General features: G+C 38.4%; 1 protein-coding gene across 11 annotated transcripts in view; it reads right to left on the bottom strand.

Moving 5' to 3' along the window:
* Positions 1-12,025, bottom strand: part of FAT3 (FAT atypical cadherin 3) — a 702,395-nt gene that overhangs the window by 388,294 nt on the left and 302,076 nt on the right. For all 11 annotated transcript variants that reach the window (XM_082340432.1, XM_082340440.1, XM_082340439.1 and 8 more), the window contains one exon: positions 2,628-2,942. In XM_082340432.1, the coding sequence (XP_082196558.1) occupies positions 2,628-2,942 (315 nt within the window). The remainder of the gene's footprint in view (positions 1-2,627; positions 2,943-12,025) is intronic.

Genomic DNA, 12,025 nt, shown 5'->3' with positions numbered 1-12,025 from the left:
ACTTTATAGTTCACCAATGGCTTTCAAACATATGAATTCAGACTTCTTGAGCAACTCGTATGAAGTAAGCAAGGTCATTTTCATTTTCTAGATAAGAATCTGAGGTCCGAGGAGATTAACTGATGTGCCTGTAATCAGAGTTACAGCAATCAGGATGGGGTATCAACTTTCTTTGCACAGTTTCACTGTGCCAGGCACCGTGGTAAGCATTTTACTTGAGGACCGCTTTATGCCTTGCAACTATCCTTTCTCACTAAAAACCGAAGTTCAGAGAGGTTCAGTAACCTGCCCAAGCTCACAGAGCCCACAGAGTGTCTGATTTAGTCTATGTTTTTCCTGCTGTGTTTGATGGTGTTTCCCAGTTAGGAGTGCAGAGCAAGGGTTTGAAGACCAGGACTTCTAATCCCAAATGCTACCCTCCTCCATGAAACACTCCCTAACTACCACTCTTGCCCACCCCATATTGAGTGAAACTCCTCTACCATAATCAATTATTGCAACCTTTCACTCTATCATAAATATTTGTCAGTTTAGTAATTTCACGTACCTTGGGTCCCTGATAGGCTTGGGCCATCTCTTAAGTTTATAACTCTCTCTATAAGATCCTGTTTGGAAACTAGTAGGCACAATAAATGCTTGGTGAATGACTAAATGGATAAACAAAATCCAGTGTTTTCTTGTTGTGTGCCTGAGAATTACAAAGTGTGCTATATGTTCCTTTTAGACTATTAGAAAAGTTGGTCTAAAATGTCATTCCTGGCACAAATCCTTTTTAAAAATCTACAGCTAGGACAGAGAAATTATAAATATGATTAAGGCTCTTACGTAATACAGTACAAATTTCGATAATACAGGTATTTCTAAAATCCAAGGGCAAACTTTTCAAAGCTAGATAAAAGACAGCTTTAGTTACATGAGTCTCCATGTTCTTCTCTGCAAATACTGCACAGTCTATGGTCTTCACTTCCAGTCCAAATTCCTCCCTGTGACATTTATTCTTTCTTTAATTTCAGCCATGAGTGGAGGAAGAGACCAGTTGACATTGCCCTTGTGCAGTGTCTTTTGTAAAAGAGGGTGCTGGGTTCACTCTTACTGAGTCAAGTGCCAATGGAATCAAGAGGGAGGATTCAGAATATGACTTATGACTGGGGTGTTTCAGGCTCCACAGGGGCTGTGAAATGTGAAGACGTCTATGCCCTCAACTTCTTTCCTGTGACTTTTTTTGTCTTTGTTCTTTTTCCCTCTTGACTTTCTCAAGTATCTGAATTCATTTATCTGTCACCATATTACACAGAGCTCTTGGCTACAGTGAGAAAGTGAATCAGGAGGGTGGGGGTCCTCACGTGCATGGGAGGCTCCCCGTACTTAACGGGGTGCTGAAAGGATGGGCGTGGCTCCAGTTCTCTGAGTCTTCTCCTTCAAGTTCAAGGACGCCTGAATCAGACACTGATAGCTGATGACCACTCTGTGTCTTCTAATGAAATTAAAGTCAGATCCTGATTCAACACTATTCAAATGCTAAACTCTGCTTAACAAAATGACTGACCCACTCATAATTAGAAAAAAATCAATAGTTTCAAATATTCCCTTGGCATTCTCTTTAAATTATGTTAATGGGAATCTGGCATTTATAAAACGCTTGGCGTCAGTTATATGTTTCTACTTGAACAAACATGAGCAGGAGAAATAACTATCAACTCAATCAGTACTTTGTTAGGAAAGTGGGGCATGTCCCAACCAACAAACATCAATCACCTAGCCTAACTTTTGACCAATATCAACTCACCCAGAGTGAGATAGCTATAGTATCTTTATTACATTCTTCTAAATTTCAATTAATTAAAACTCTATCCATCACAACTCTCACTGAGTGTTTTACCTGCTTGTTCAGATCTAAAAGAGGCAAATGACAAGAAAGCAACAAACTTCTGAGATTTACTCTGCAAAGCACTTTTTTCCAGTGTATGTATTTGTCTCAGAATGCAATCAATCAAACTCCACACCTGCCCTTTCTGGTCCTTAGTCAACAAGTTAAGTTTTCCGTGCACTCTCTAGAAACTTTTTAAGCAAAAACCAAGAAAATTAAAATGTGTATGTTTTACGTAAAGGTTTAGATACTGGAAGTTCTACTAAACATTGACATTTCATTGATGGGTAGTACAGAAATCACAAAACATCTGGGGCTTAAAGTTAAGGCTTTAAGGAGATTATTTATGGCATGCTGGACTAAGGCCAAGCAAGGGAGAAGTTCCTAGAAAGAGAGGTGTGACAAAGCCAGCTACCCATGGAACCCAGCATGGCCCAGGTTACTCTCTCCCAAGATTGAGAAAGGGGGCAGCTGGCTCTCTGAATGGCTTAGGAGCCATGTTTTACAATTATGAGTAAAGCAAATCTAAGGCTTCCTGTGAAAGCCTCCGATTTCTATTAGATCACTTCACCTCAATGTCAGTTGAAATGAAAACATACCAAACCAGAAAGGTAAAACGCTCACCTTTTCAAGCAATTCCCAGAAAGGAGGATGCTGTTCTCCACACAATAAAATAAATAAGAGGGTGTAGCAAGTGTCAGACTCATGAATTTAAAAGGTGGACTAACAACTAAAAAAAGTCATGCGAGCATTCCCTTACCTGTTTTGATGTTGATGGCAAAAAAGTTCTGAGGATTCCCACTTGTAATCCTGTATGTCAGTTTTTCATTGGAACTAGAGTCAGGGTCCTCAGCCTGGATCTGAATGACAGATACATCCTTCGGAGAGTTTTCCATGACAACAGGATAATAAATAGGTTCAGAGGTCAGCGGGGCGTTGTCATTCACATCTTCAATTTCAATGTAGACCTCAATCGTGGAATAGAGTGGAACAACGCCCCGATCTGTGGCGTACACAGTCAGCCAGTATGACCCTGTTGTCTCTCGATCAAGAATGTCTGCAGTAGAGATGACTCCTAAGAGAAAGCAAGGAAAGTGTAACTGCTATAGCAAAACAGGAAGACACTAAGTCAATCACCCCAAACTGAGGACGGCTGTGCTAAGTGATCTCGGCATATGAAAAAAAAAAATCCATCACACAAAATTAAATGAAGATGTTTCTCTTTACATCAGAACACTATTTTCTGCAAAACTGTACTGACCAGTTCTTCTACCATTTGAGAAGTATAATTATATTCACAAATACTTTATTTCAATTTTGGGGATAGACGTATCTATACACACACACACACACAAACCCACGAGACAGTTGGGAGCAATGGGAAGAGAGTGGTCCAGAGGTCAAAACACTTCCCATGATGCATGGGAAAGCAGTGCACTATCACATCAAAATTTCCATTTGACCTGATATCGAATTGATTTCCTATGCAACAAAGAGCTTTCCCGGGATACATTATTTTGTCTGTTCATTCACAAAAATGAAAAAGACCTTTCAAATGTTCTTTTGCCTGTTAGGATAGAAACTATTTTGCATGCAAAAGTCCAAACCCCCTTGATACTATTTCTCTACAAATCTAACGTCACAGTTATTCCAAAAGAATCAGAGAAGCCGTAAGCCATACCAACATACTTTCTGAATGAGCTCTAGCCCCCTCAAGAACTCTACAGAGGGCACTAAATAAACTCTAAGCCACTTTGAGGGATACTCAGGGACAATCATTTTAAATTAGGAGCAGAAAAATGCCCAGCCTGCTCCCTCCCACCTTTCCCATTTCATGGTTGAAACAAGCACCAACCAGGAAATCAAACATCTGACAGAAAAGCCAAAGAGAAAATGCTGTGCTCTTGAATATCTTTACAGCCCTCACCCAAACCACCAAGGCTATAGAAACTTACTACAGAAACTCTTAAGTACTTTCCACTGTGATGGGAAAACTCTGGGATTCAGCTTATAAAATCTCTAAAAGTAGTCAGGATACACATGGAAGGTGTGTAATTCATGTAAACCTTTATACCCTAAAAAAGATCCATGGAAGGAGTCAAGAAACACTTCTCCAGTTCTGACCTGAATCTTATATCCTCTGTACTCCTGTTGGATTAGGCACATAATATGGCCTGTAGATCTTGCATAAGCAAACTTCCAAGTACAGCACCTGGGAGGGAGGAGGGCATCTTTCCAGAAACAGGCCAGAAAAGTGAAGGTTGCTTGTAATTCAGAACAGCTATACGATTCCAAGGGAGATCGCCCAACTGATGTTGAAGTTTCAGTTCTAAAGTTATCCACCAAAGAACTCTGTAAGCTTTATAATTCTCTCTTATAATGAGGGCATCAAGTCTCAAATGTGAGTACGTAACTTGTCCAAGGTCACACAGCTAGTTGCAGAAGAACCCAGATACGTCTGCCTCGAATGCTCCAGTTTCAACCTAGACTTCATGACTTACTACCTCTTTGACCCTGTACAAGGTGTTTGAACCAAGCAAGCCTAGTTCTATCACCCATCTCTCAGTGCTGTGGTGGCAATCATGTGATTAACTGTATGCCCAGAGTTTGGCAAAATGCTTGCAACACAGTAGATGCTGAGTATATATTAAATCAATATGAATCAAAAGCAATACCCAAAGCCTTGTAAATAGTAACCACCCCCCAAAGCAAGGAACAATCTTGAGAGGAGAGAAGTTTGCGATGGAAAGTCTTGTTAGATATTTTTTTCTCCTCTGGTCATGCGGTATATTGTTGCTTGATCTTTGTGACTTGCCCATGATACCTTTTCATAAAATATCTGGCCTGTTTGGGGAATAGCAAAGTCAGTCCATTAAAAAGAGAACTTAAGAAGGAACAAAATCAAAGAAGTTAGGTCAGCTTTGTCTGTACCTTGCCTGATTACCCACCGTGCGCACACGCACTTGTGCGTACACGCAGACACGCACAGATTTGTAGTCACAGAATTGCTCTGGGATCCCTGGAAGTCACTTAAATCCCTTTTCTTGGACCTGTCAAACTGGGACAGGCTTTGGACATTAAATGATTTTGAGAAGTCCTTGGATGAAGGACATCCACTAATGCAAATTAAAATATATGGGTGGAATTTTACTCTATTTTTTAATGAAACATCAGATATGTCCTCTAGAAATTAAAATTCTCTCTCATTAAGATAAAATATGTCTATGGCTATATTTACTCATTAAGTAGAAGTGCAAATGAGTATCTTGGAACATAAGTGTTCAGGCTTCGCTCTCATGATCCAAAAATTTGAGGACAAAATGAAAAGAAGGAATCTGAAATGTGTTGACAATTATTATAAGATTCATCCAAGGCTCCATATTAACTATATTAAACAACAAATGCCCAGTGATAGCATTTCCTCACTTTCTTCAGTGCTTCACAGATAATTATGATCCACGTGGTCACAATTGAAAATGTAAATCCACATGAGCTTTTCTATTAAGCAAAAACTCACTTCTGAGGTTGCCCAAAGACTGCCAAAATCATGTTATAAGCCCATAGCTTTGTAACAACTACCATGCATTCTTTATTACTCTTTTTCAATTGAGGCATAATTGACATACAATAAACTATACACATTTAAAGTAAACAATCGGTGTGACTTCCCTGGTGGTCCAGTGGGTAAGACTCCACGCTCCCAATGCAGGGGGCCAGGTTCAGCCCCTGGTCAGGGAACTAGATCGCATGCATGCCGCAACAAAGAGTCAGCATGCTGCAACTAAAAGATCTCGTGTGCCGCAATGAAGATACGGCATGCCTCAACTAAGACCCGGTGCAGCCAAAATAAATAAATAAAATAAATTAAAAAAAAATAAAATCCTCTACAATTTCTCTAAAAGAATTTAAAAATAAACAATTTGTAAGTTTTGACACCCATGAAACCATCACCACCAAGATAAAAAATGTGACCATGACTTCTGAAAGTATTCACCTTCCCGTTTTTAATCTAATTAAAATGCTCTCAAATTTTCCCTACCCACAGACAGCCAGATTAGCTTTGTCACTACAGACTAATTAGCATTTTCTAGAATTTTACAGAAACGGAATGATACAGTATGTGCTCTTTTTTGTCTGGCTTCTTTCACCCAGAATAATTATTTCTGAGATTCATCCATGTTGTTGTACCTTTAAAAATACAACAGACCTTCTAATTTCTGAGTAGTATTCCATTGCACGCATATAGCACAATTTTTTTTAAACATTGACTTGTTGGACATTTAGGTTGCTTTCGGTTTTTAGATATTATCTAAGTATCTAAGAAATCTTTGCCTATCCAAGGTCACAAAGATTTTTCTCCTATGTTTTCTTCCAGAAGTTTAAAGTCTTAGGTTTTACATTTATACCTATGATGGGGGTTTCCCTGGTGGCGCAGTGGTTGAGCGTCTGCCAGCTAATGCGGGGGACGCGGGTTCGAGCCCTGGTCTGGGAAGATCCCACATGCCGCGGAACGGCTGGGCCCGTGAGCCACGGCTGCTGAGCCTGCGCGTCTGGAGCCTGTGCCCCGCAGCGGGAGGGGCCGCGATAGTGAGGGGCCCGCGCACCGCGATGAAGAGCGGTCCCCGCACCACGATGAAGAGTGGCCCCCGCTTGCCGTAGCTGGAGAAAGCCCTCGCACGAACCGAAGACCCAACACAGTCAAAAATAAATAAATAAATAAATAAAGTAGCTATATACCTATGATGAATTTTGAGTTAATGTTTGTATATGGTACAAGCTATGGACCTAAGCTCATTTTTTCACATGTAGATGTTCATTGTGCCAGCCCCATTTGTTGAAAAAAACTTTTCTCCACTGAATTGCCTTTGCATCTTTGTTGAAAATCAATTGACCATATAAGTATGGGTCTACATTTGGACTCTCCATTCTGTTTCATTGATCTATTTGTCTATTTTTATATCAATATCACACTTTCTTAATAATTAGAAATAATTATTTCTTAATAATTTCTTAATAATTAGTAATAATTATTACTTAATAATTACTTAATAATTTCTTTCTTAATAATTATTTCTTAATAATTTCTTCATAATTAGTCTTGAAGTCAGGAAGTGTAAGTCTTGCAATTTTGCTCTTCTTTTTCAAAGTTGTTTGGGTTATTCCAAATCCTTTGTGTTTCCATATGAAGTATAGAATCAGCTTTAGAATCCATATGAAATTTAGAAAAACCTATTTGGATTTTTACTGGGATTATAATGACTCTATAAATCATTTCGGAAAGAACTGACATCTTAACAACTTTGAGTCTACTGATCCATGAAAATGGTATATCTCTCTATTAACTTATGTTTTCTTTTATTTCTCTAAGCAATGCTGTATAGTTTCAGAATACAGATCTAGCACATCTTTTGTCAAATTTATCCCTAAGCATTTCATATTTTGATATTATTAGAAATGGCATTATTATTTTAATTTCAATTTTAATTGTTTGTTGTTAGTATATAAAATACAACTGATTTTTGTATATTGATCTTGTATGTTGCAACCTTGTTATACTCACTTATTAGTTATTACAGGGTTTTTACAAATTCCATAGGGTTTTCTACATAGATGATCATATTATCTCCAAATAGGGACAGTTTTACAACCACTATTATCACCTATACATTCATGACTATTTAATCATTGTGTGCTGGGATTATGATAGGTGCAATAAATGCATTCATCATTAAATTTTCTAAACCCATCATTCATTCAGCAAATATTTCTTAGTGCCAAGCACTCATGTGGTAGTTACTATTTTTATCACCATATTACAGGTAAGGAAAGAGATTTAAGTTAAGTAACTTATGAATGATCACTCAGCCAGTAAACAGAAGATCCCTTTCTCAAACATTGGTCTGTCAAACTTGAGACTGGTTGTTCACCAAAACAACATTCTTTTCTTTTTTTTTTTAACATCTTTATTGGAGTATAATTGCTTTACAATGGTGTGTTAGTTTCTGCTTTATAACAAAGTGAATCAGCTATACATACACATATATCCCCATATCTCATTATTGCCTTTTTAATCCATATAGACATCAGATTCACATAGTATTTTATGTCCAAAGAAATTCTTTTTTCCCCTCTGTTAGAGAAGTGTCATTAATTGGGCAAACAGTATTGAGTTAATACGATACTTTCCTATTTGACTTCTCCAAATTGACTGTAGAAATCATAAAAAGGTACTTCTTGGTATTTCTTTGTAGAATATAAAAACACAATCACAACAGTACTGATTCTCTGCAAAGAGAGTTTTTTTTTGATTTATCAAAATATGCAGAACATAAATGTTTGTGACATATTTGTAGTCCGTTACCTAACACAGTCCTGGAGTGTTTATCCCCAGAAAAGAGTCTCCTTCCATCTGCCTGTTAGAGAAAGTACATTCTACAAGGAGAGTATCTGGCTGCTTAATCACTGTGGTCTCACTGCATACAACAGTGTCTGGCATGTAGCAGACACTCAAAAAATGCTCATGTATGAATTTAAATCCTCACACTGAATCAGTAGTAGGTTACTTTACATCACTGATGAGATAAGTCAGCCTCACCGAATCAGATCTGGAAGGAACTTCGAAGATCAATAGGTATAACCAAACCCCTAATAATCAATAGGTATATGCTCCCACATGATGCCTGACCCAGCACCCAGCCTCTGTTCTGAGTTTGGTGACAGGGCCCTCATCATTTACTAGGGAGTTTCAGCTAATGCAGAGTTCTTCACACTGAGGCAAAACTTCAGTCTCTCTAATTTGAATGTTTTCCTAACTCACATCCTAGAATAAAATAGAACAAGTCTGCAAACCACCTGTGATAGCTCTTCAAATATCAAAAAATGACCCTCTCCATGGTTTTTCTTCTCCAGTCTAAGAATTTCTTCCCATGTGCCACATAGGCTTCTATTCTCTTCTTGTCTCTGCTCTGAACCAAGAATGAGCAATTAATAAATCTTATTTAAAAAATAAACCATCCACAGTGAGCTTCTAGCAAATTTCAGGGAGCGCTGCTCAGTAGAAAGAACTCAGATGGAATATTCCAGATGGAGATACATCCTTACCCTCTTTGCATTTTCACCTATCACAGAAATGCTCAATGTGGATTCAGTTGAGATGCCAAATTTATGCTGATATTCATGAAAATAAAAAAAATCTTTAGAAATACAGTTGGGATTTTTTATTTTTGAGATAGCTTATGTTTATAAAATTTTTCTTTTCCTGTTTCTTCTTTACTTGCTGAATAATTCTAGTAGCAGACTAGAATTATTTGAGAAACCTAATATTTAATTGTATAAGCAGATACACAAACAGTATTTATTTATTTATTTATTAGAACTGTGCACAGCTTGAAATGGAATTAGTTGATCCCAGCATGAAGCACATGTTAGCTGTAATTGTTCTTTCTTATTCACAAATATTAGAAAAACTATATGCACCTTGTTCTCATAGAATAAGCCCTAAATATTGGAGATGAAAGGAAAAAAATGTACGGAGCTGTTCAAATCAGATGACCATCACACACTGGGTTATTCAATTTACCTTTTTTCCAGCCATATCCCCATATGTGGCACCCAAAGTCTCAAATGACATCTTGCCCCCAAAGAATGGCAACCAAATACCCACAACAGCTCTAAAACGACCTGTCAACAAATGGTTCAGGGAGTGCTTTGGAGGCTATGGGCCCATAACATGATGAAAATCCCTCTGCCAGGATAAGTACTATAGATTCTGAGGCAGTTAAAAAAAAGACAACAAAATTTTAAAAACACCCTGGTTGCATATTCTTTGTAGACACCTCTAATAGATGTTTACTTGTGCATATATATTTAATTCTTATTCCCAATCAGTCAAAATATTAACTCCCGATTCTCAGTGCATTTAAAATTTGTATTGACTTTTTATTTTGAAATAATTATAGTCTAACAGGAAGGTGCAAAGAAATGGACAGGAGTCCCTGGGCAACCTTCACCCAGCTTCCACCAATGTTAACATCTACATGTATTTTTAAATTGCTTATTTCTTCAAGAATCAAACACTTACTACATTTATTTCTGAGAGAATATGAGTTCTTTCATGGGCTCCATAACCCCTTTTAGCCAACCCTTGCTTGCCTTTATTTAGAAGGATCACACAGATACTATTTTTCTTGCTTTTCCTATTCATCCCCAGACTTGTATAAAGCTCTTATTGCCTTAGGAAGGATCACTGTTCTGAGCAGAGTGTGGTGATAATTAAGGGAAGAATGGGGATTTTATCCTCATAGGCCCAACCCAGGGTCAGTCCACGCACACTCATGGTCATATCTATAACTGTTACCACTCTGAAATATACTGAAATCAGCTAAAATGGGATGAACCAAGATGCATAGAGCAACTGCGGGTGGAGAAAATCTTAACTTAGATGTTTAAAATGCTTCAAATACATTTTAGCGTACACATATTATATATGCATATGCTTTTATATACTTTATATATCACGTATTTGACACGTAATATATTTAAATAGATAATTTAAGGCACGTTTTAAATCGGGAATTTTAAGTGAATCACCCAGCCAATCAAGTGGCAAAGTCAGGCCTGGAATCTGGAGCTGTGAATCGGAGTATACACTCTTTTCATTACTGGAGTTGCCCGCTGATTTATCCACATGTGTCCATTATCATGAAAAAGAAGGCAATTCCATGCCCCTGCGCTCCTCACAGTGGGTTGGTATCAGCTCTTTAGTAATAGGAAATTCAATAGTTTCATTACTTTCCTCCATTTCTAAAAGCTGCTGCAAGATATTATTCTGAATCCATTTTTATATCTTCTCAGAAGGTTCTCAGTTGTTGGAATGGTTTGAGACCAGGAGAATTAGAAGACCAAGTCTTCCTTAAATATCCAGTACTCCTTTGCTTTTGTACAAAGGAGTCTGCACGTACTGCTCCTTCAGCCCCTGTCTCCCCAAACCAAACCTCCTTCTCTGTTCTTCAAGGAGGTTTCAGATTCAGAGAACACCCCTCACCCTGCCAGCCAGGGGTCTGGGGTGTCCCCCATCTGCCTTTATCTTAGCACTTTATTTTTGTCCCTTTCCCAATCTACGACAAGCTCCCTATGGGTAGAGACCATTCTATCTTGTTTTTCTCTATTCTAGGATGGTGGCTAGAAATTTGGAACACTCTAAATGTTGAATAAATGAATGAAGGATAACATCATAATATTTGGTAAATGCAGGCAAGTTGGGATGTCTGGCTCTTTTACAGACAAGCATTCTGACGCATAGCTACATTAGGAAAAACAAAATGAGTCATCTAGCTATCCTGTTAGCCTGTGATCACTAGGCAAAATAAAATGGGATAGACTGAGCTTGTCATTGATTTTAGACCTCTCTAGCGTATATGCAGAACTGATAGTTAAGTGGCTCTGAAAGTCAACTCTCCATCTGTGAATTATATCCTATGTGATAAGACAACTTTCTTAAAAACCACGTCCAGTTTTGAGTTGTCCCTTTACTACCAAGAATGAGGATGGTGTCATGGTAACATCTTCAAGGCTTAAAGCCAAGATGCAGCTTGATGAAGACATCAGTTGATTTTATCATGCACTTAAATGTCGCACTGCCCACAGGCACACACCACAGGCAGCCAGAATTAAAGCCCCGGGCCTCCAGATAGAGAACCAGCAAGGTGCTCTCTCTCTGGCCTCTCATCCACTGATTCGCACCCGACACTTTTGTTCTACTCTGTTCCCTCCTCTTCATGCCAACTCCTACTGATTAGCTAACTTTCATCTTTGCAGAAGGAGAAGAAAGCATCCACAGCACAGTCGTGGGGAACAATTACGTCCTGAAATGCAAGCCGCCTTCATTCCGTGTTATTTCACAAGGCTCAAAGCTGGAGAGCTGCACATTAGATTAAGGTGAAAGGCTGCAGGCTGAATTCAAGCTTTTATTTGGAGTTAATGAAAACGGACAGCTCTCCTTGTCTGTTTGGGACCCAGATATTCTAAAACTTAGCTGCGTGCTCGAGAGCTTCGCGTGAAGTTCCATGCGCTCAGTAAACACACACTTGGTATTTGATTTTTTTCTTAAAGGCAAACTTTTCGGGACCTGTTTTCAATGGACTCAAAAGGTACACCTGT

This window comes from Balaenoptera borealis, assembly GCF_965194805.1.
Source record: "Balaenoptera borealis genome assembly, chromosome: 11".
In the NCBI taxonomy this organism is placed as follows: Eukaryota; Metazoa; Chordata; class Mammalia; order Artiodactyla; family Balaenopteridae; genus Balaenoptera; species Balaenoptera borealis.
Note: the sequence above shows the minus strand (reverse complement) of the source record. Positions and strands in the feature narration are given on the sequence as shown.